Raw genomic sequence first — 24,599 nt, 5'->3', positions numbered from 1 at the left:
TTACTGCTGTGAACAGACACCATGACCAAGGCAAGTCTTATATAAAAAAAACAACATTGAATTGGGGCTGGCTTACAGGTTCAAAGGTTCAGTCCATTATCATCAAGGTGGGAGCAAGGCAGGCACGGCGCAGGAGGAGCTGAGAGTTCTACGTCTTCATCCAAAGGCTGCTAGTGGAAGACTGACTTCCAGGCAACTAGGGTAGGGTCTTATACCCACACCCATAGTACACACCCATTCCAACCAGGCCACACCTATTCCAACAAGGCCACACCTTCAGATGGTGCCACTCCCTGGTCCAAGGATATATAAACCATCACAATTACATCAAGTTCTCTCTCTCTCTCTCTCTCTCACACACACACACACACACACACGGGGGGGGGCGGTATTCAGGAGTCAGTCAGTTGCCGTTGTGACAACAGAAGCAAGATGTCGGAGTGATGTGGAGAAGACCATGGACCAAATAATACCAGTAGCTCAGTAGCTTCTGCAAGCTGGAAAAGAGAACCAGCACCCAGAGAGACAGCAGCCTTCCCAGCTCCCTGGTGTCTTTAGCAAAGCAACAAAATACATTTGTGTTATTTGAAATCACCATGTAGTAGTAATTTGTTATAAATGGAACAGGGAACTAACACTTAGATTTGGGTGGGTGGGGGGCAACAGGACACCTATTTAAATGTGAGTTTCTGAGAAACAAACATTTCTAAAGTATGTGTCCCAAATGTTACATAAGGAACCTAGTCTTAAAAATAGACCTTTGTTTATCTGAAATTCAAATTTAACTGAGTGTTCTATATTTTATTTGGCAGCCTAGAAGCTGGTGACTGGAGAGAACGGAGGACTGCAAGTCGCATGACTTGTAACCTGGGGTGGTGGCACACACTCACTGTCTCAGAAGACAAAGGCGCAAGAGTCATGAGTTGGGGGCCAGCCTGGTCTACACAGACACCCTCTATTAAAAACAAACAAAACAGATAAACACAACTCAGAATTCCCAGGATACCTCGAACTCCTCTCACATATTTAGTTTGACATCTGGCAAAATCCATGTGTCCTTGTGTCCTTGAAGGTCACTTCCCACCACTCTAGGACTCCACTTATTCATAAGGTAGGAAAGGATGAGGGAACTTAAGGTTATCCCTTTGAATATGACATTCTCTTAGACCGACGAAATTTCTCTCTAGAAATGGTCTGTTGTCCTTATTCTGAAACCTGAAAGAGATTTGCCTCAAAATTACAGTTGCACAAACCATGGGTATGTGTGGTGAGGGTAGTTAATGGGTCAGATGTGGAGTTAGTAAACGCCTTTTCAAACTACTGCTGTCTCGAGACAACATTGTGAGCCCCAGAGCAGGAAACAGGTAGATTCTGAGTCGGGGTCCAGGGCAAGAATTGTTATTCACGAAGAAATAGAGGCGAAGAGGCTAGTGCACTTGGCCAAAGCGATTCAGCTGATGGCATACTGACACAGGCAGCCAGTCCAGACATCAGCTGAGGACCGAGTAGTTCTGCAAAAGATAAGCCTGAGGTCTAGGTCTGAAGCTGGTTTCTGCATTGATTTGCCGCTTCTCTAGAGGTCACAGGCAGGGGGATTGCAATAATAATAATAATAATAATAATAATAATAATAATAATAAAATAAAAAGACGATTTAATGAGAAAATGATGTAGAACACTAGGCATACGTCAGTGTGTTCCAGAGAAGCAGCCTGCTTCCCTCCTCGAGGCCTCAGTTTCCCCACCCATAAACCCAACTCAGCTGCACAGCCCGGGCCACCAGGTGGTGTCAAGCCCCAAGTGAGCACTGCAAAGTTCACTCATGCGCATTCCCGGATGGGCGCCGCCTACACGCGGCTCGAGCGTCACTTCCGGCGCGAGGGCCGGGCCGGCCGGCCGGGGAGTGCGGGTCTGTTCTGCGCGCGCTGCCAGCCGAGGCTCCTGCCGCCGTGACCCGCGCTCCGCCCGCCGCCGGGCTGGTGAGTGCCCACGAGCCCGGGTGTGCGCCGAGGGGCCAAAGATAGGGACCGGAGAGGGCGAGATCGCCGGAAGTGGGCCAGAGGGGCGGGAGACCCCAGGAAATGGGGACACCTGGGGAGGGGGCGAAGACCGGAAGTAGGGGCCTTGGGACGCTGTCAGCGGCTCGCAGGTCTCTGGGGCTCCGAGAGAGATGGCTTCCTGCCTCCTGTTGTTGTGGACGAGAGGGGATGCCCCGGAGAGAGAGATGGCTCCAGGTGGGGAGGGTGTCAGGCTTTATTTCCTGTCCATCACGTCGTTGTCGAGGCTGACAGCCACTGCTGAGCCCTTGGGGATACAGCAGGAAGCTGCAGGTGGAAGATAGAGATGATGAGACCAGGGTGGGGCTTGACCCTTCTTTGCTCTGCCTCACTGGACAGGGCTTGCCGTACTTCCCCTGATGTTGACGGAGTGCTGTCACGAGCCGGCACTGGGTCTTGTGGTGACTCCACAGGCAAATTCTCTGACCTGTAGTGGTGATTCACATTGTAGGAGGTCAGTTCCCTCCTTTGTAAAGTGGCAACTGACGATAATCAGCGCGCTCAGTTATTGTGAAGATGAAATGTGGAGCCGACAGTGTAGTTGAGTGGGAGAGTGGTGCCTTGCATATGCCAAGGCCCTGGGGTTTATCTCCAGCAACTAACGCCCAGGAAGAAATAAACGGATGTACAATGGGGAGCTTGATTCAAAGCAGAACCTTCAGCCTGTAGGACCTCTTTGCATCAGTCCATGATGTAAACCACACGAGACAAGGCGTTATTGTTTTCTGCTGTGTCCCTAGCATCTGTCAGCACAGTGCCTGATACGTACAGGAGGCCATCAGTAATTCTTTGGTAAACGACTAGGTGGGAACTGACCCTGAAGAGTTCCTTGTAGACACCTGTGACACTAAGTAAAAGTTTCTAAAGACGGATAGAAACCCAGTTCTGTGGAAACCTGGAGGAACTCACCCTGAGGAAAGGGGGGGGGGCAGGGATTTACAGACTAGATCATATCGCAGTTGGGCCTTGGCAGCTAACATGGAGAGAAGCCTTCATGTAGAGGGTGTCACATGTGTGAGATATTCTAAGAATGTGGGTTATTAATTTTTCCTCCCTGGTAAGTGGAGGAGAGAAAGGAGAGGGCCTTTGAGGCTAGTTCTATAGTCTGTGGCACTGCAGTCAATCTCAGGCAATGAATTAGGATTCCAGGCACCTATCTGTTGGAAACAAGTTGCCATGGAAACAGCCCAGGGCAGATCCCGTGAGGTCAAGATTGTCCCATCCCTTGCTCAGCACACCTCTGTAAAAGTACATTAAAATAAAATATTTATGATGTGGGGCCTATATGTCTTAATAGCTTTTTAGGTGCTACATTCAGGTTAATGCATAAGACCTGACTATCACACACTGATTACCTACACACATGTCAAGAATGGGAGATGTGCTAGTCCACAGAGCTCATACCCAGGCAGCTCAGTCAGTCAGGAGTCAGTTCACGTACACTGTCCCCTCTCGCCTGGATTGTTGGTGAACTTTCTACACCAGTGGTTCCCAACCTGTGGGTGGCGATTCACAAAGAGCATTGGAAAATACAGATGCTGACATTGTGATTCATAACTAGCAAAATGATGAAGTAGCAATTGAAACACTTGTATGGCTGGGGTCACCGCAACATGAGCTGTATTAAAAGGGTCACAGCGGTAGGGTGAGAACCTCGGCTCTCGGTCATCACTTCCCTGAGGTACATGTTTAAGATGAAAGTACTTCTCACTGGTACTTTCTGCGATGTGTGGGTGCTCATGGCATGGTACACACATGGAGCTCAGAGGTCAGCCTTGAGTCAGTTCTCTCCACTTTTACAGGAGTTTTGTAGATTTTGGAAAGTTCATTTCTACGGTTTGAACTCAGGTAGCCAGGCTGGGGCTGCAGGTGGGCCCACCATTTCACACCCCTCGTGCATCATGAGACAACCGAGTGGTCCTTTTGAGTAGAAATCGGATCATGTCAAACCAGCTCTGCCTCTCCTCTCTCAGCACAAAAATTTGAGGTTCTCACTGGCCTACAGCGTCCTGACCACTACCCGCCAGTAGGCCTCTGAATTCATCTACTTTCACCTTGCTTCCTTCACTGGGCTACACTGGGTGCCTGACTTCTCAGAAAAGCCAAGCATTTTCAGATACCTTCACCCCACCATGGGATGTGTTTGGCATATCCTGTCTTCTCATCTTTGCTCAAATGTCAACCTAAGGGAGCCTTGCTGCCTGACTATCCTATTTAAAATTACAAACCTAATCCCACCTCCCACTTTCCTTCTTCATAATAATGGACTGGCTGTTATGGTTAGAAATGTCTCCTATCTCCCTCCACTGGGCTCAATGAAGTGGAAATTTTTTCTTTACACCCACAACCCCAGCACCTGGAAATCCAGGTGCATCCTAAGTATTTGAGATTTGTGGGGTGCCTGTGTGTCATCCACTCAGGACTTAGGGTGAATCTGTACGGGTTGAGATGAGCTGGAGGAAGAACATGCCGTTGAGAGGGACCAGAATATGCACAGAATGAGGATATAGCTTTAGAGGTTGGAATCTGAGAGATGGAGTGGGCAACCCTGAGATTTGGAGGGAGTGGCCTGTTCAGCTACTGGCTGCAGTGGATCAGGAATTTAGCCAGGGCATTACAGGTATGTACATGAACTCTGAGGTAGCCCTGCTTTTCTTGTTGAGCATGGGATGGAAGATCAGTGTCCTACAGATGGAGGCTTAGGCTCTGCAGCCAGGGAGTCCTGTGGCTAGCTTATTCCCAGGACACCTTGGGCAGCTGTCTTTTGTTTTCCATTCAGTAGTGAGTGACTGCAGGCTTGCCCAATGTCAAGCCCTAGTACCAACATACGGACAGGCAGTGTGTCGAGTTTATTGGAGCGCCTGCCTAAGCAAAGGGAAGGGAGATGACAAAGGAAGAGCCTTCAGTCTGTAATGCAGGTCTGGCCCCTGTGAAGGAGCTTTAGGCAGGAAGAATCTCTGAGAGCAGGCCAGGCCCTGGAAGAATCCAGCCAGAGAGACAGAGAACTTGAACCACCGTTGCCTCTTGGAGGTACCCACATCTCTCTTGGCCACTCACTGACTGGGGGAATTAGAGGCTGTTTGTACAAAGCCTAGCTTTAAGTGGATAGTGCTGAAGGGACAACAGCCGGGCCCCTTGGTTCTATGTCCTTAGCAGCAGATCTGACACATTTCTATGATCACTGTAGTAAGTTACATTATAAAAATAAAATTCAAGCAAGCTGAATATGGTGTCACATGCCTGTGTAATCCCAGCATCTAGAGGCTGAGACACGAGGTCGGCAAGTTCCAGACCATGTTGAGCTACATAGTCTCAAAACAAACAAACAAACAAACAAACACCAGTATAGTTTTAAAAAATTAAATGTCCAGTTGTTCAGATCTATTTCTTAGAGGTAACTGTTGGTAAATATTTTTTATCTCCTTCCACACAAATCTGATTGTTTTCTGTATTCTCTTCTGGCTTAGTCTTCCTCCATGTCAATTCATGAAGATCTGTGTCTGTCTTTCTCTTGGTCTCTCTCTCTCTCTCTCTCTCTCTCTCTCTCTCTCTCTCTCTCTCTCTCTCTCTCTCTGATGTCAGCATTGGGTGTCTTTATCAATTATTAATTTGCATGGGATAGGGTGGGGCATGTTTATACCACAGTGTAGATATGGAGATCAGAGGACAACTCATGGGAGTCAGTTCCCTTCTTCTACCATATATGTTCCAGAGATCAAACTCCCATTGTTAGGCTTGCTGTCGGGTGCCTTCATTTGCTGAGCCATCTTGCTGGCTTTCCAGCTCATTTTTTAAGACAGTCTAATAACCTGGAGCTCACTTATTTCATGAGTCTGCTTGGCCAATGGGCTTCAGGGATCCTCCTGTCTCTACCCTCCCCTTCCCCAGCACTGGAGCTACAGACGCACAGGCAGCTGTCCCTGGCGTTTGTGTGGATACTGGGGATCAAAGCAGTGGTTTTCTCACTGAACCGTCTTCCAGCCTAGTCTTGAATCATCTCAGTATTGACAAACTGTTCTCTAAAAGAGTTCAGTGTATATTCTCACCAGTGTTTTCATCTTTTTTTTTTTTTTTTTTTTTTTTTTTTGGTACTGGGTTTGAATCCCAGGGTTGCTTGCTGTTTGCATTCACATTTGTGTAATGAGCCTCTATTTAGACTCTTCCAAGAAGACATAGTGTCTCACTGTTGGATGTGACTTAGGTATGTGACTGAGATCACGACCATTCCTCCTAGGGACTCACCTCCCTGAGTTCACATCGGAAAGCTTCCCGTCCCCCGGGGTCCCGTGTAAGCCATGATTCACCTTAAAAAATTACATGCATACACATATATGTGAGTTCATGAATATGTACCATGCCAAGGTGTCCCTGGAGAGGGCACAGAAGATGAATGGGGTTAATTCTTTCAGCTTTCTGTGGGTTCTTGGGATCAGACTCTGGTCTTTAGGGTTGTGTGGCAAAAGTTACCTGTTGCACCATCAACTGACTCTCTCTCTCACTCTCCCCCCCCCCCCCCAGAGGCAGGGTCTCTCTGTAATAGCTGTGGCTGTCCCAGAACTCACTTGTAGATCAGGCTGGCCTTGAACTCATTTAGCTCCTCCTGCCTCTGCCTCCTGAGTGCCGGGATTAAAGGCACGCACCACCACCAGTGGCTTCATGCTTCGCCTTCTTAATCTCACTTGTGGCCTGTGTGTCAGCAGGGACCCTGATAGCTAATGTCAGAAGAAAGTGACTCTCTGAGAACCAGCCCCTCTGTGGCCTCACTCTCTGAAAATGAGCTGCCACTGCCTCCACCGGACCCTCCCGGCTACGTGTGCTCCCTGACAGAAGACTTGGTCACCAAAGCCAGGGAAGAGCTGCAGGAGAAGCCCGAGTGGAGGCTGCGGGATGTGCAGGCCCTCCGAGACATGGTGCGGAAGGAGTACCCATACCTGAGCACGTCGCTGGACGATGCCTTCCTGTTGCGCTTTCTGAGGGCCCGAAAGTTTGATTATGACCGGGCCCTGCAGCTGCTGGTCAACTACCACGGCTGCAGGCGGAGCTGGCCAGAGGTCTTCAGCAACCTGAGGCCTTCAGCCCTGAAGGACGTTCTCAACTCTGGATTCCTTACAGTGCTGCCCCACACGGACCCCAGGGGCTGCCATGTCCTCTGCATCCGACCAGGTACTGGGGAACGTGTGCTCTCTCTGGGATGGGTCTTCACCCCGTTTCCTCTCATAGTCCCCTACTTCTTTGTTTTAGTGAAGGGTCTTTCCTTTTTGGTTTTAGCTTTTTTAAACAGCCCAGGCTGACCTCAGACTTACTGTGCAGCAGAGGATGGCCTTGAACTCCTGACCCTCTTGCCTCTCCCTCCCAAGGGCTAAGATTTTAAGTATGTATCACTGTGGCTGGCTCCAAAGCTCTTTTCACTTTGACTACCCGAGGACAACAAGCCTTGACCTAATGAGGCAGAAACAGCTCCCAGATCTACTGCACCAAAGAACATGGCCCCCAGGGCACAGGCCTCCAGCTCTGTCTCTGCTTGGCACAGACAGCTTCTTCATGCTTTTCCTCCAAAAGGCAGCAAAGCAAGCGCTGGCCCCTCCCAGTTCTCAGGCCGCCTGACTGCGCAGTGAGTTTCTGTCAATCAAACTCAAGTTTCCTCAGGAGAGAGTGCAGTGGGCTCAGGAATCTGCTCTCCACAGACACAGGCACGCCCTGCCCAGCCCCTCCCAGCCTCCTCTCAGTGGGCTGAGTACAGACAGGTCTAAGTGAGCCAGTGTGGGCTGGACAGAGCCTGGAAAGGCGCCTCTTCCCTGCCTCCCTCCCCCTCCTCTCCTCCATTAGGTTAAACCTTGACAAGAATCACTATATTTTTACCCTTTTCATTTCCGTGCTGGGAATGTAACCCTGGCCCGCACCTGCTGGACAGGACTGTACCACTGAGCTGTGATCAGAACCCCTTGATTCAATCACTGGTACCAGCACTTCATAGTGGTTCTTGGTGTAGCTTTCTTTTTCTTCTCTCTCTCTCTCTCTCTCTCTCTATATATATATATATATATATATATATATATATATATATATGTATATGTATATGTATGTATATATATACTTATTGAGAAAAGGGATCTCTATGTAGCCCTAGCTGTCCTGGAAATTGTAATTTAAAACAAGCTGACCTCAAACTCACAGAGCTATACCTGCCTCTGTCTCCCCAATGCTGGAAAAAGCATAAAAGCACATGCCCAACTTAAAGCAAAAGTGTATCTTTTTAATGTTACTCAGAGGACCATGGTAGACTCAGAGGTAAACAGGCATCCTCACATCTGCTCACCCCACTTTCTAGTCCACTGATGGGACTGTCGAACAGTAGAGAGGAGGTGGCAACTTAGCTATCAGGAAAGATAATGAAAAGCACCGTCCTCTACCTGTCTGGTGGCTCTTCTCAGCTCTTTGGTACAGTCATTTACAGCAGGGGAAGCTCCCTGCAGAGAACATTTATAATCGTGACCCTAGGAGAAGCTAAAAGAGGGAAAATTTAGAAATGTTTTAGCCAGTAAACTCCAGCCTTCTGATCCCTAACTCTGTCTCCCGGGGCACCAGGGCAGGTGAGGCTGGGCCTTCACTCCACTCACAGCCCCACAGTTCCCTTCATTGCAACGCCCAGGAGAGATGAGCGGTAGATGACAACACTTGTAGCTGGAAATGAAGTGAGCGTGCTGGCAGCCTCTGCCTGCAGTCACCTGCAGGGTGTCTGCCGAGTGGCTGCCTCCAGGTTTCTCTCCTGGATGCCTCTCATGTCCTTCTAGCCTGTTACACACAGTCCTTCCTGTCTAGACCCTTCTTCACCCCTCACCGCATGTCAGACAGCTGGAGCCCCATTACCTGTGCGCTAGGCACTTTCCGAAATTAGGTGTTTATTTTAAAATACACAGTGCAGATTTCTGAGCAGCAAGAGACCTAGAAAACAGCCAGCAAGCTTTGTCTTGCTGCTGTGAGCTCACTTCATAAAAGTGTTATCAGATGGTCAGATGCACCAGGATGGCTGACCACGCCTCCTGGCTTGTAGCTGCTGAGCCTGTGAGATGAATTCTGTCCTTGTGTTTGGATGAGATCTAGACCTCTCCCTGCTGACCCAATTTCTTAGGAGGAAGCCTACCTATGCAGCTGTGTTTTAATAAAACTGGGTTTTGTTTTGCCTTTTTCTAAGCATTTTTGAGATAGATATGATTGAAAGGTGGGATGTTATATACAGCAGGCTTAATTCACACGAACATTAATCACCAAGTTTGGCAAAGATTTGTTATGAGAATTTCGCATAGGACAGGTAAGATAGCTCAGTAGGTAAGAGCACTTGCCCCACAGGCCTGATTCAGACCCCTGGAACCCAAGGGAAGTGACGATCTAGGATTGTGTTCTGACTCTCACACATGCCCTATGGCACGTGTGTCCCCTCACACATAATTGGGCATGTGTATTATACACACATATCCAAAAATATCCATTGCTAGCAAAATGAACTTTTGTTTATTAATGTATCTCCCATGATTATATATATATACATATATATATATATATATATATATATATACTTTGATCACAATCTCCCATTATCCTCTATCACCCCCACCTCAGAATCCCCAAGCTCCATCTTCCCTAGAAGCCCTCAATACTCGTGCCCACCCAGGCCCCACCTCCGCAGGGAGCGGGTGGCTGGGAATAGCCTGCTGCATTTCAGTAGAGTTGCTTGTATTGTGAGCATAGGTTGGGGGTTATTTACCTGAGCGTGGGGTGGGGTCTTTCCAGTGGCCACTTACTTGAGGACTAGGGACCCCTCCCCCAGCATTTAGGGGGTGATTTTTTTTTTTTTGAGACAGGGTCTCATGTAGCCCAGGCTGGCCTTGAGCTTTCTATGGAGCTGAAGAAGACTTCAGCTCCTGCCAAGTGCTGAGGGTGCCGGTGTGAACCACAGCCCCTGACAAGAGCTGGGTGAAGATTTTCTGAGAATAGTAGTTACCAGCTGGGCATGGTGGCCCATACCTATTATCCCAACACTCAAGAGGCTTGCTGAAAGTTCAAGGGCAGCCTGGGCTACAGAGTTAAGACTCCAGCTCAACCTCCCCACCCCTGCCAGAAAAATGGTCAAAAATAGCATTGTCATGGTTACCCTTCTCCCAAAGAGAAGAGTCATTAAATATGGGAATATCAACGAAGCATGCATCCTGCCAGCAGGAGTTGGAAGAGAGGCCTTGTGGAGCATGGCTGTGCTCCATCCTGCCACACCGCTGGAGGGGTGGGTGAGTGGGGGCTCACTCTTTACATGGCAAACGACAAATGCTTGAAAGCCAACCCAGACCAGTTGTAATTAGAACTCCTTTATTCAGGTGGCATTTGGGTTCGGTTAATCTTGGTGGGACTGAATTGGAGAGGTGATTCCATCTCTGCCAGCCTTGGCTTGGGCTCCTGGATTTCAGGTCCACCGCTTTACTGCTGCTCTGAGAGGGAGGAGAGAGCTTCCCTTTCCCAAGAACCACACCCTAGATTAAGTCAGGCTCTGGGTGACCTGGTTTAGACCACATACTCTGGCTAGGATGTCATACCAGATTGACCAGCCAGTCCCCATCTCTCACCTGCCCTGGAGTCGTCAGTCAAGTCAGTTCTGTGTAGCCTGTGTGGGTAGAATAGGCAGTCACTGTGGCAATGTAACAGCAGGAAGTAGAGGTGGCCAGGAGGGCAGGGGTCCTTACCTGTTTACTTAAGAGACAGGCTCAGAGTGCTGAAACATCTTGCCCGAGATCACATAGCTAGAAAAGGTCGGAGGCTACCACACCTGACTTCAGAGCTCAGGCTTTTAACCTCACAGCCAGTGGTGCTTTTATCTAACCCAGATGTTCCGCTGGGTTGGGAAAGTTAGGGAAGATCGGCTGCCGGGCAGGCAGGACCGTGGGGCCAAGAGTGCCTTTCTCGTCCACTGGGAAACCAAGGCTTTAGAAGATGCATCTTTCTCTGAGCACTGGTTTATCTTTGTTCCGTAACACTGTCCATCTCTTGTGACCACAGACAGATGGATACCAAGCAACTACCCAATTACCGAGAACATCCGAGCCGTATACTTGACATTAGAAAAACTCATTCAGTCCGAGGAGACCCAGGTGAACGGGATTGTTATCCTTGCCGACTACAAGGGAGTGAGCTTATCAAAAGCATCTCATTTTGGGCCTTTTATAGCCAAAAAGGTGATTGGCATCCTTCAGGTATGGCCCCTGGTCACCGCATGCCCCTGCTGTGGGGCTTTGCTTTCCCCATAGCCCTGTCCACTTCCTACCATCTGATGGAGGACGACACAGACCCCACTTCCCACAAGCAGTGAGGGTAATCTTAGTCCTTTCAACCTGCAGAAGGACCCTCTCATCTGTGCTTAACGGTTCACAGAGCCCTGTTGCTGTCATTACAGATCATTCCTTCAGGTAGCACCCTGAGGCAGGCAGGAATTTATTTCCCTTTTTGATAGATAGGGCAGCTGAGACCTAGAGAACATATATACAGCCTGCTCCATGTGCCACGAGCTGTGGAAGACTGAGCCCTTGTTCACTGGGCTGCCCCTTGGGTGCTGCCCATCATTGAATCTACAGTGTGCAGGCCCCTACTGTGAACTGAATCACTTAAACCAAGCACTTCTGCATTGGTCATCATTTTATTTTGTTTTTTGTAGTCCAGGCTGGCCTCACACTTGACATGTAGCCAAAGATTGGCCTAATCCTCTTGTCTCACAGATCCATGATCCATCCATCACTGTAAAGTTGAATGTCTTAGCTTCTACTGTTTTTTCTTTTCTTTCTTTCTTTTTCTTTTTTACTAGAGATTTATTTATTTTATTTATATGAGGACACTGTAGCTGTCTTTAGACACCAGAAGAGGGCATCGGAAACCCATAACAGATGGTTGTGAGCCATCACCATGTGGTTTCTGGGACTTGAACTCAGGACCTCTGGAAGAGCAGTCGGTTCTCTGAACCGCTGAGCCATCTCTCCAGCCTGAAACATTTCTTTTCTGAATAGACCTGGAGATTGAACCTAGAGTTCTGCATGTTAGGCAAGGGTTCTACTATTGAGCCACAGCCTAGCCATTAAAACAAACAAAAAAACCCAGAAAACAAAAAAACATTTTTATTTTGAGACAGAGTTTCCCCAAGGAGCCCAGGCTAGCCTTGAATTATTTATTCTGTATATTATTTCCTTTTTTTTTTTTTTTGTTGCTATGATAAAACACCGTGACCAAGGCAACTTACAGGAAAGGAAGTTTTTTCTGCTATGGTTCCAGAGAGATAAGAGTCCATGACGGGACAGGGAAGCCTGGCATCAAGGGTCCAACCTTGTGGCAGGACAGGAAGTCAAATGCACAAATCAGAGAGCAGGAAGAATAGTGTGGGGCTGTGAGCTTTCAAAGCCTGTCCCCAGGGCCATGCTCCCTCCAGGAGGCCACTTCTCAAATAGAGCGACCAAGTGGACCAAGTGATGAGATGTCCAAGCCTATGTGGGATACCTCATTCTGTATTCTAAGCAGGCCTTGAACTCATAACCCTCCCATCTCCGCTGCCTGCATAGCTTTGATTGCAGGCTTGAGCCACCAGGCAAGGCTAAGGAAACCTATTTGACTGTGTGGGTCACAACACTCCCCTGGCTTGCGGTGTATTCCCCAGCAGCCCTGCTCCATGCCATATCTGACAGCAGCCCTGCTCCATGCCATATCTGACAGCAGCCCTGCTCCATGCCATATCTGATGCACCCTGGGAATGCACTCGGGGCAGCTCTGACCAGTAAGGCCCACTGTCTCCCAGCACTTTCTCTGTGGACTTGGGCCTTGGTTTGCTGTTGTAAAAGAGGCTCCCCACCTCTTTGCCTAGCTCTTCTGACCCAGACCTCCTCACAATTTGCCCATGCTTGTTCACACTGGGGCGGCTCTGAGAGTCATACCAGACCTCCGCAGGGCCTATTATGGTTTAGATGGGGAGGGGAGCTGAAGAGGAGATGGTATGCAGGTAGTAGACATTTCCTAACAAGGCGCTCTTCTCACACACAGGATGGCTTCCCCATTCGGATAAAAGCAGTTCACATAGTGAATGAACCTCGGATATTTAAGGGCATTTTCGCCATCATAAAACCATTTCTGAAGGAGAAAATTGCTAACAGGGTAAGTGAGGTACTTTGAACATGATACTTTTTAAAATACTCTTTAAAATATCTTTCTCGATTTTTTTTGTGACACCTAAAACATCATTTTGTCCAGGAACTAATTTGGAAAGCTTATGGTACAGAGAAACAGCCATCCTTTCTCTAGCGGGCAGATGCAACTGGTCAGAATACATTGTTTGTCAGTAGGGAGAACAGGACCAGAATGTTGTGTTTACAATGGAGCCTCATGTAGCCTAGGATGAAGGCAAGATATTTTTTTTTTCCTTAAAGATTTATCTGTCCATTATTTATATATATGAGAACACCGTCGCTCTCCTCAGACACACCAGAAGAGGGCATCAGATCCCACCACCGATGGTTGTGAGCCACCATACGGTTGCTGGGAACGCAGGTAGAACAGGTAGGAAGCTGGTGTGGCTAGGGCTAAGTAATGCGGAGACAGGTGGATGAAGCCTGAGAAACCAAAGGGCCAGTCTGTGACAGGCCTTGTGGGCCTGTAAGATGGGAGCATACAGTGACCTTACCTAAACCATACTGAAAGGAGGGGACTGTTCTGGGACAAGGCTCCAAACTGAGAGGCCAAGTAGGAGGCTGATGGGAGGCTCTGAGAAATGGTGGTGGCATGGGACTGGTGAGGTGGTAATGAGTTAGTTGCATCATGGCTGGACTGATGGTGCACTGGGTGGGGTGTGCACTGGAGGATTAAAGTGTTACAGGCACCTGGGGAACTCTGTATTCAGCACATGTTTATCTGAGCACCTGCCACAGGGAGAGTGACTCGCTACTGATTCCCCCAGTACATGGGTATCTGTGCTTAGAGAATATTTTTATTAGTATCTTTGGTTTCTATTACTGTGATAAACCCATAACCAAAAGCACCTTGGCTTCCATATTCCTGATCATGGTCCACTGAGGGAAGCCAAGGCAGGAAGTGCAGGGCAGGATCCCAAGGCAAAAACATGAGGGAAGAGCTGAACCAGAGACTGGAGGAATGCTGCTTACTGGCTTGATCCTTAAAGCTTACCCCCATTCGCTATTTTATACACCCAGAACCACCTTCACAGGGATGGGAAATGTCCCGCAGGCCAGTCTGATAGGGGCCTTTCCCCAGTTGAGGTTCTCCCACCTCATAGGATTCTAGCTTGTATCAAGTTGACAAAATCCAGCACAATTAACATGTTAATATGATACTCAGCTGCATGGTGCCATCTTCATTCCCTGTGACTTGTCCTCCTCACACTCCTGAGCCTCTTCCTCTCTACAGCCCCTTCTACTTTCATGTGTGTTTTGTCTGTTTTAGTGATCCAAAGAGTTTATCTAGGGTTATTTACAATATCATGAATGAAGGACCATTTACAAGAATTTGGGCACTTAAATGGCCTGAACACTGAAGAAAATGTCTCCTCCGAGGAAGGAGTGGGTCCTCATGTTCCCCCAACCCCATGATGGCATGTGGAAGGGCACAATCCTGTGCCCGTGATCACGGCTGCTGACTGTGCTTTTTATACTGTTCTGTTTTAGTTCTTCCTCCATGGGTCTGACCTGAACTCTCTCCACACAAACCTGCCAAGGAATATCCTCCCCAAGGAGTACGGGGGCACAGCTGGGGAGCTGGACACTGCCTCCTGGAACGCTGTGCTGCTGGCCTCAGAGGAGGATTTTGTGAAAGAGTTCTGCCAGCCCATGCCTGCCTGCGACAACCTCCTGGGCCAGCCCCTGCTACCTGAGGGGCTGATCTCAGATGCACAGTGCGATGACTCCATGCGAGCCATGAAGTCCCAGCTCTACTCCTGCTATTAGCCCTCTTTCGGGAGAGTCACCGTGTGTGATTCTTTTCCTTCCTTAGAAATGCACAGGCTGAGATGCCAGAACCTCTGTCTTGCTCCATCCCTCTGCACGGAGCTGCCTGCAGAGATTTAAGGCACGCCCATCACAGGCAGACCTTTGACTGAGTTATTCCAGGGAAGACATGGAAATTGCCCTGGTGTACTCTTGAGTTTGCAGCTGTTACTCTGGAAGCTGTATCTAACTGTTTCTTATGCATCTTGGAAAGAACTAAGGTCAAAGTCACTCTGAAGTGACCAGGAGAAGACAACTTGACTGAACACAACTCTGAAACAATCGCCAACCCTGAGAGGTGGCCACACGTAAGACTTTTGAGTCTCTTTCCCATAAACCCTAGGTGTTGACCTCTTGCCCATCAGCAAAGTTCAAGGTCCAGGCCCCAGTTGTCATTGTTGGGCTTGGGAAGCACTAACTGAGTGGTAGAAACCCCAGGCCCAGGTAGTACTTAAGATCAAATTTGGAACCCAGAGGCTTCAAAGCATTCCTGGGAGTCCAGGGTTGAATCTTGCAATAGAAACTTTCCCCAAGCCCATAAAGCCTTAGCTCTGGTTCTCCATGGAATCATGTAGGTCAACATCAAATACTGGATTCTAGGACTGTGCGGCTAAAAGCATCTGGACCAGGAGTCAGGTCGCATGACTGACAAGACACAGGCTTCAGCTTGTCATCTCTAAGTGAGGCTACATGGAATGAGGGTCTTTGTGGCTGCTGAAGGTGTTAGGTTTCTGCTTGGGAAGACATTACCTAGAGGTGGTTGGATCTTTTTGTTTTGTTTTGTTTTGTTGTAGTATGAATACAGCCTTATGTAAAGGAATATCACCATCTGGCCCGCCCTTTAAAGAAACTAGTATGTTCCTGGGAGTTGGTGGAGGCCAACTGCCTTTGCAGAATAATGGGTAAACTTGAAAGGGATGGCTTTGGTGAGGCTGACCAGATCTCATACAAACTCCTTCCACACTGGAGACATTCATACTATATTAGAAACAGCCACAGTAATTGCCAGATTTGGGCTGTTTTTGTCCTGGAAACATACAGGAGCAGGCTATTGCTGGTTTACCTGGGGGCCCTGCCCTCTCAGACACACAGGAGTCTAGTATGGGAAGACCACTTGGACTGAATGTCAGCTCTGTGTTTGGGTATTTTAGACACCTGACAAGGTTTTAGCCTTAACTCAAGCACTGAGTGAGGTGATTTATCTCCTGGCTTTTGACTTGTTCCCTTTGTATTCACTATGTATTATAGTGTCAAGTACTGTTGGTTGTACATCTCCTAGACTAAGCAGGCATTGCATACAGCTTACACACAGTGCTTGGAGATCAAAGGTCAGCCGGTTGTTACTAAGCTGTTCCACCCTTAACAGCATTTCCCAAAATGTCTACAGAAGCTCTTTATGGAGACTTACCTCAATAATGCCAATTCTATGGGACATTCTTTTCACCTTAGATGCTAATCGTTGATCTTTTAGGTCCTGGCTAAGCTTTAGGGCCAATCTACCCCTCTTGACTGCCCACTGAGATCATTTGCTGCTGAGTTTCTGCTATTTGATTTAGCTCCTGGCCTCCTAGACTCCTGAAAAGACCCATGCTGGCCCCCGCAGCCTTAATGGGAGAGCCTTATTAGAAGATTTCTTAGGTGGTCAGGAGAAGGCAGAAGGAAAAAACAACGGGAAAACCTCCGTCCCACTAGGTTCCCTGAATTTAAATTGTGTCACCTGACTAGTTCTCCTGACTTAACAAAGGGACAAACAGTCTCTTGGGGAGAAATCTCAGAGCAGAAATGTTACCTGTTTGCCAGGCCTTTCTGGCTAGGCCAAGAGGGAGCCATTCCATCAAGCCTCTAAGGAGGCTGGCTCTGCTATGTTCTCGCTAATGCTTGTGGACTCTAGAGATCCATCTTGGCACCTCAGCTTTGAAGCAGGCTGTGAGACCAGGACCTCCTGGTGCAAAATAAAGCAACTCTGATGTTGAGCAGCAGGGGAGACGAAGGCCTCACCTGCGGGAAGCACACTGGTGGAGCCAGCAAGTGAGCAAGAACCCGGGAGTATCTGACTTGAGGGTAAAGTGCTTAGACGCTTCACAGACAGCTGGAAGTCCACTTTTCCTAAATTCAAGGTCATGTGGTATTGGAAGAGAAAGGGATAGAACATTAACACCCTGAGTGCTGGACAGGGGCTTGGATGCTAAACTCTGAATCCTGTTCCTGACCGACTCTGGCCATAAGGATGCTATACTTTGCCTGGTGCTGAAATGTCCTAGTGTAGGGATATGGGAATTTTCTTCTTCAAGTCCGCTACAGACTTCTAGGCAATTCAGCTTCCTAGAAATGTACGTTTTCTGCCTTCATGCAGGAATACAGATAAAACCTACAGTAAAAGTGCTGGCTTCAGGCACAGGTGGATTTGTACTGCTCACATTTCATCCCAGGTTTGTAAGCATCACAGGTTATGGGGCAGCTTCTTCGGAGTTGGAGGACTGGGGTCATTTCCTCTGAATACTTGAAATGGCTTTATTACCTAGCAGGCACTTTGGGTAGATGTCATCTCACTCTTGCGATCATTCCTGGAACTTGCTTTTCAGTTGGGCAGCAACAGCTAGCTACTCTGGTGCTGTGGTATTAGAATACCGCATCAAGGGTTTTCTCATGACACCTCCTTTAGGAAGGAAAAGGCTAACTCAGTTGATAGAAGTGTAGTTGTGCTGTGGTCATGTTAGGCAGGAACACCAGACACATGAGCTGTTGGGAGACATCTTGGTAAGGCTCAGTACTGCAGTCTGTTCCCTTTGTAAACCTGCTTTCTGCTCTCGTGACTCAGAAATGTTCAGCTTCAAAATGCAAGAGGCACCATCAAATGCTTCTTCTCAGCGGGAACTTGCTCCACAGGAAGGCCCAGTGGAATTTGCAGCTGGAGTCACATTTACTGGTTTGTGACCAAATTTACTGGTTTTCCATCTTTTCCCATCAGGCAGTTAGTGGTAGCCGCTTTGGATTCTTGTGGATGTGCCTCAGCTTCTCGGCACATTACAGAGGACCCAACAGGTAAAAGACTTGAAACTCCTCAGTGGCCAAGACCTCAGACACCCTCTCTGATGGGTGGGAACTGGGCTATTTTCCTGACCAGTCCAGGCCACCATTTTAGTCCCCGGTCACATCCCTTACTTCAAACTGAAATTCAGTTTGGCTTTGGGTATAGGCACATATGGTGGATTCACCTACTTCAGTGTTTTGACCAAAAGTTTATTTTTCTAGTGCATTTTTCTAAGTGGTGAAAATATGTAATTTTAGTATGCATGACTGGGTCTCCAAAATAAAACCCCCTGGAAAGCTGAGTGCATTGTGGTTTTTATTCCTGAGACAGGGTCTCACTATGTAGTCCTGGTGACCTGGATAGACACAGGTTTCCTAACCACGGGCCCAGGGACAGCTTCCTGCCCTCTAGATGAGGTTGGGAGGGGCACGTGGCAGACACTGGCTACCACTGAAGATCACACCAGTTGTATATGAAGGGAAATGGACTTAGCTTTGCACAGTGGTAGAGACATTATACATTTTTCAGTTTCCAAAACAGCTATTTCTCTGGACTGATCCTGAATCCTTCCAATGAAAACTAATGGTTCCTAAAGAGCACCTATGGGCTGGACATGTGTGCCAAGTACACAGAGCACATAATCTCATTTCAATCTTCAGACACCATAAATGAAGTGTATTGCCTCCTTGAGAAAAATGGGGCCCACAAATGTTAATTAGCCAGGCAGTCTGACTGGATCCTGTATCAGGAGGACATGATGGAGTTTAGTGGCACACATTTCTCCTTCTTATACTCATGTAACCAATCCTGGTGAGGATAGAGAGGGAAGGATCAGAGAAACAGTGAGCCAAATAAACTGGCATATGCCTTAGTCCCTGCTATTCTAGCTGAGGCTGAGGTCTAGGGTGAAACTGGACAACAGCCAGACCACCATCTCTCCATTAGACCTTAGTCAAAAGGCTTTAAGAAGTGAGACTCCATTCCTTTAAAAAAAAAAAAAGTATCAGAAATTGGGTTGTTTTCTGGAAATACATTTGGGGGTGGGGGTGGGAAATGGTTTTTTGTATTAGTTGAGTTTGTTTTTTGAGACAGGGTCTTATGTAGTCCAATCAGATCTCAAACTTAAAAATTAACCAAGCATGACTCTGAATTTACAATCCCCCTGCTTCCACACTCAAGTGCTGGGGTCACATGTGTGCTTCGGTGTACCTTTTTCTTACCCCTATAGTCCAGGATGACTGAGCAACCCTATCCCAACCTCTCAAAGTGATGAGATCACAGGCACGGGCCACCAGGCCTAGCTCCTTTGGGTTCATTTCATACACTAAGTACACATAATGGCTTCCTTATAACATTTTCATACATGCATGCGGTGTATTCATGTTTATTTCCTTACTGTCTCTTATCTTCTCCTTCCCACTGATCCCACTTTCCTAACTAGTCCCTCTTCTACTCAGGCCTTTTCTGGTGTGAACCAGTGAGTTAGGTTAGGGTTACTTACAGGAGTACGTGCCATTTGCCTGTGGCTACACTCCTGAAGAAAATGTCTCTCCCTTAGCAACCATTAGTTGTCTACAGAGACTAGGGGAAGGGTAGAACACGATGACCCTCTGCTGACTATAATGATGTCCTCAGTGGGAGTGTGGCCTCATTGCCTACTTCCCCAAGTTTTCCACCCAAGACTGAAGTTGTAACCTAACATTTTTATACACAGGTACAGACTATGAAGAGTACTGGGCTGGGGCTTGTGTGTCACATACTAAGCTGCTACCTGCTGTTTGTTTATATAAGGGACATAACGCCCCAGAAGAGAGCAGCTGGGTCCTCATGACTAGCCTACCTGGGATGACAGTTGAGTACGTTGAAAAACTCTAGCACAGGATCTAGGCTTGCTGCTAGCGTCTGATGATGCAACAGGTAAGTACACATACCACAGCAGAGCCAGCCCTCCAAGCGCGTCTTTCTGGGGAAGCCTGTTTCTCACTCTAGGATGAGAACAGCCTGACACTTGACCTCCACTTTAAGGCAGTTGTGAGGATCAACAATACTTCTCCCTGATATGAGGCAGAACTTTGCTTAAGCACGTGGCACTGGTTGAACATTGCCACAGTCACTGGCAGTAAAAGTTTTATGTGCTTGTATTTAAGATGGGTAAGTAGGGCTAGGGTTGTGACTTAGAGATGGGGCACATGATCAATATGTAAAAAGCAGTGGCCAGAAAGATTTTGACCCTCAGCATCATAAGAAAAGGTAAAAAGGTAGTAATATATTTTTTTTTTTTTTTTTTTGGTTTTTCGAGACAGGGTTTCTCTGTGTAGCCCTGGCTGTCCTGGAACTCACTTTGTAGACCAGGCTGGCCTCGAACTCAGAAATCCGCCTGCCTCTGCCTCCCGAGTGCTGGGACTAAAGGCGTGCGCCACCACGCCCGGCTGTAATATTTTTTTTTAGGGAATCACTTTCATTAAGGTATTAAAAAAAAATGTTCACGACCTTACCTGAATAGATACTAGTCGCTATAGATAAGACCTTAAGATACTAGTGACAAGCCAGGCCATACTCTCAGGAAGCAGAAGCAGGCAGAGCTTTGTGAGTTTGAGGCTACCTTGGTCTGTTATCAGTTCTTATGCAGCCAGGACTACTACATGGTGAGATCTTGTCTCAAAGGAAAACATACTAGTGCCTACTCGGGTGATATAAATGTGGGGAGTTGCCCCCCCCCCACACTCCTCCACACACCCTGCCGTGTCTCTATACCTTGGTGGGCCCAGGAGCAATGAGGTCTATCTTTAAGTCAAACCTGAGGTTTTTTTTTTCCTGCTTTGCCATTTCCTGGGTAACGTTGGGCAAATCACTTCTCTAAGCCTCAGTTTATAAGCTATGAAAAAGAAAAGAGGTAAGCCAGGCAGTGGTGGTGCACGCCTTTAATCCCAGCACTTGAGAGGCAGAGGCAGGCAGATTTCTGAGTTCAAAGCCAGCCTGGTCTACAGAGTGAGTTCCAGGACAGCCAGAGCTAAACAGAGAAACCCTGTCTTGAAAAATAAAATAAAAAAAAAAAGAAAAGAAAGAGGTAAACACCAACTGCATATTAGCAGATACTGCTAAATCACTGCTGGCAAATGTAGCTATTTCTATGACTTGGGGGGCAGAGTGCTAAAGAGTGAACTCAGGGCTTTGTGCATGCTAGCCACATGATATATTATTCTTCACTTGAAGACAGGCTTAAGAAAGACAGCAGAAACCAGGACATCACTGTGTAGACTACTAAGTTGTACCTGGGTAACAGGATGGATGGGCCAATATAAAAGGTGTAAAGAGATGAATTGCAATCCCTGCTAATAATAAGCACAGGCCTGGCACAGGCTGCCAGGTAGTAGCCCAGAGATCACTTGTTAGCAACATACTTAATTTTGTTCCTATGTAAGAAGAAAAATACAACCAAACAAGGATTTGTCATAGACAAAACGGCTGTCCTAGCCGGGCGTGGTGGCGCACGCCTTTAATCCCAGCACTCGGGAGGCAGAGGCAGGCGGATTTCTGAGTTAGAGGCCAGCCTGGTCTACAAAGTGAGTGCCAGGACAGCCAGGGCTACACAGAGAAACCCTGTCTCGAAAAACCAAAAAAAAAAAAAACCAAAAAAAAAAAAAAAACGGCTGTCCTGCTTATAGTCAGATCTGTTATGATTTGGTCTAGGCTTTCAATAACCAGGACCATAGATTGTTTATAGGGAGAAAGGAGTATTACTGGAGACTGTACCTAACACCTCATACATGCTAGGCAAACACTGCACCACTAAGCTACATGTCTCTGTTTCTTTTATTTTTTAATTTTAAGATATGGTCTCCCTTGGGGCTGGAGAGATGGCTCAGAGGTTAAGAGCACTGACTGCTCTTCCAGAGCTCCTGAGTTCAATTCCCAGCAACCACATGGTGGCTCACAGCCATCTGTAATGGGATTCAATTCCCTCTTCTGGTGTGTCTGAAGACAGCTACAGTGTACTCATACATAAAATAATTAAATAATTCTTTAAAAAAAAAAGATATAGTCTCCGTATTCAGCTCATGTTGAAACATGACCTAGAGCCAAGTCAGGCCTAGAACTTGTGATCTTCCTGCCTTAGCAGCCCCAGTAACTGGGATTATACATGTACACTACCATCCCTGGCTTCCAAAGGCCATTTTCAGCAGTGCCTTTGGTTATAAAGATAAAATTTGAAGCTGGGGGTGGTGGCTGCTGTCCACAGTCCACCTGTGCTTAGGGAGCAGAAGAGGGCGGGCTGGCTGACCTACAGAGTGAGTTTGGGCTAGCACAGCCTAGAGCAAGACCTTACTTCCAAACAAGCAAAGACTCGCCTAGACCAGTGGTTCTCAACCTCCCCAACCTTAAAGTAGCTCCTCAAGCTGGGGTGACCCCAACCATAAAATGATTTTCACTGCTGCTTCAGAATTGTAATTTTGCTAGTGTTATGAATGGTTATATAAATACCTTAGGAGACCCCAGTAAAAGGGTTGTTCAAAAACAACACCCCCCCACTACCCCCCTGCAGAGGGGCAGTGATCCACAGACTGAAATCCGCTGACCTAGAAAGGAAGCTAATTCAAGCTGGGTCAACTAGTTTCCCCAGCTGTAGCCAGCCTCTGCTGTTGCCTTCGATGAATTCCTAGACCATGCCACTCATCTGAATCAGGGCCCTCAATCTACAGATGAGTCTGTGATGAAATATCAAGTGGACTCATCTGGCATGAGATAACTCAAAACTATATCCAGTTCTGACCCACAGGCTTACTCAAAACACCAGTATTTCATGCCTGTGTACAGTTCTGCACGTGATGAAGAATTCTCTTGAGACTGAAATGAACGACTGTTTCATGTTAACAGCCAGACTTAAGAGTGTAGCCAAGCAATGGTGGAACTGCTCCGTTTTTAAGAGAACTTATTATTTCAAATTAATCTAAGGTATCATGGTGAAAAAAAAAAAACCCTTTATTGAACTCTATTTCATTATTTGGTAGTTTAGAATTCCATTTATTTTTAATCATATAAGGCAAAGAATGGGATCTGCTTTGAAATTTATGGTTCCCCTACTATTAAAAACAGGTATTTGTCTCACACAGTTAAGCTTAAGGGCCACAACTATCTGCTTCACAAATCCTTTTGTTGTTTGCTTTGACACATGATCCTTAAGGACAGTGGTTCCAACAACCCATCAAACCCAGCTTCCCCAGCCTCCAGCTCTAGCTAGCTGTCTTTATTACGACTATGTTTGATTCTCTAAAACCACATTCAACCCAGCCTCTATCAGATTCTGAACACTTCTGACCTTTTAAGTACATTTAGTCTTGCTTTAATCCATAGTGACATTGGCACTTACTGTCAAACATCCTTACAACATATCCATTCTGAGACAACTTTATCTTCAAATAATCTCTGGTACTAAGTCCTGCATTAGGCCCAGGCAGAGTGCTCAAGGTCACAAGCACAGCATGTACTCACTGAGCATTAGACAGCCACTCAAAACCTAGAAAACAGCAGAGGTCAGGCAGACCCCAGAGGTTGGACTCCCAAACCTATTCATCATATGAAGGGACCTCCATCCCAACCAGGATCCCAAACAGAACCTATGTACACAGATTAAAATTGAAATAAGTTTCTCCTATTCCCTTAGACACCAATGTAGAAATTCTCTAAGCTGTCAATTTTTCCCCAAACCCCCTTACATATTTAGTTCAAATCTAAGATGAACTGCCCTGATACCTGGTGTGAACCTAAGTTACAAATCCTAACAGCACTCTCTCGAGGAAGTCACTGTGCTAGCCCCTACCCACTGATCTCTGTTTATGAGTTTTCAGCACTAATTTACCAGGCTGGTCAGCTCATTTTCCTTAGATGGAAGAATGTCTTGTCTTCACCCCAAAAGGGCTAGTGCAGAACCGATACTAGTTTCTCTTGAAAAGCCTGTTTTATCATACCTCCCTTGCACACTGCTTTTCAGGAATATCTTTTTTGACAGTGCCCTTCCCCAGAGAAAATATTTAGGGTAGTTTCTAAATGAACTTAAAAACTTGACTAGTCAAATCTTAAGTGTTAGAAGAGGAGCATTTTGCCTGAAATGTCAGATTGTTTTGTTTTGGTTTTTTTTTTTTTTGATTTTCGAGACAGGGTTTCTCTGATAGCCCTGGCTGTCCTGGAACTCACTTTGTAGACCAGGCTAGCCTCGAACTCAGAAATCCACCTGCCTCTGCCTCCCGAGTGCTGGGATTAAAGGCGTGCGCCACCACGCCCGGCCTGAAATGTCAGATGGATTTGGGACTCTCTAAACAAGAAAATAATAAAAGAAAACCTATCAACCCCATTGCAGAAGGATCTTTAAGAAAAAACTAGCTATGGTGGTACAAACAACCTCCTCAGTACTTGGAAGCGGAGATAGGATGATCAGACATTCCAAGCAAGTCTGGGTTATATGGAAAAGACCCTTTCTAAACAAATACACAAACAAACAAG

At 47.1% G+C, this 24,599-nt stretch overlaps 1 protein-coding gene across 3 annotated transcripts; it reads left to right on the top strand.

Annotated features, from left to right (window-relative positions):
- Nucleotides 1–1,863: 1,863 nt before the first annotated feature.
- Nucleotides 1,864–18,402, top strand: Ttpal (alpha tocopherol transfer protein like). 3 transcript variants are annotated; one of them, XM_029474350.2, is made up of 5 exons: nt 1,864–1,979; nt 6,758–7,220; nt 11,100–11,275; nt 13,119–13,229; nt 14,753–18,402. In XM_029474350.2, exons 2-5 carry the CDS (start codon nt 6,773–6,775, stop codon nt 15,029–15,031), a joined length of 1,014 nt encoding a protein of 337 aa, XP_029330210.1. In that variant the 5' UTR covers nt 1,864–1,979; nt 6,758–6,772; the 3' UTR covers nt 15,032–18,402. The 3 variants fall into 3 exon arrangements, with proteins under 3 accessions (XP_029330210.1, XP_021012218.1, XP_029330209.1); XM_021156559.2 differs by having other exon boundaries at nt 11,100–11,293; XM_029474349.2 differs by having other exon boundaries at nt 1,884–1,979; nt 6,755–7,220; nt 11,100–11,293.
- Nucleotides 18,403–24,599: the final 6,197 nt, after the last annotated feature.

The sequence above is a fragment of the Mus caroli genome, unplaced genomic scaffold, assembly GCF_978045245.1.
Source record: "Mus caroli unplaced genomic scaffold, Mus_caroli_1 scaffold_2, whole genome shotgun sequence".
In the NCBI taxonomy this organism is placed as follows: Eukaryota; Metazoa; Chordata; class Mammalia; order Rodentia; family Muridae; genus Mus; species Mus caroli.
This window is presented reverse-complemented; position numbering and strand designations above follow the sequence as displayed.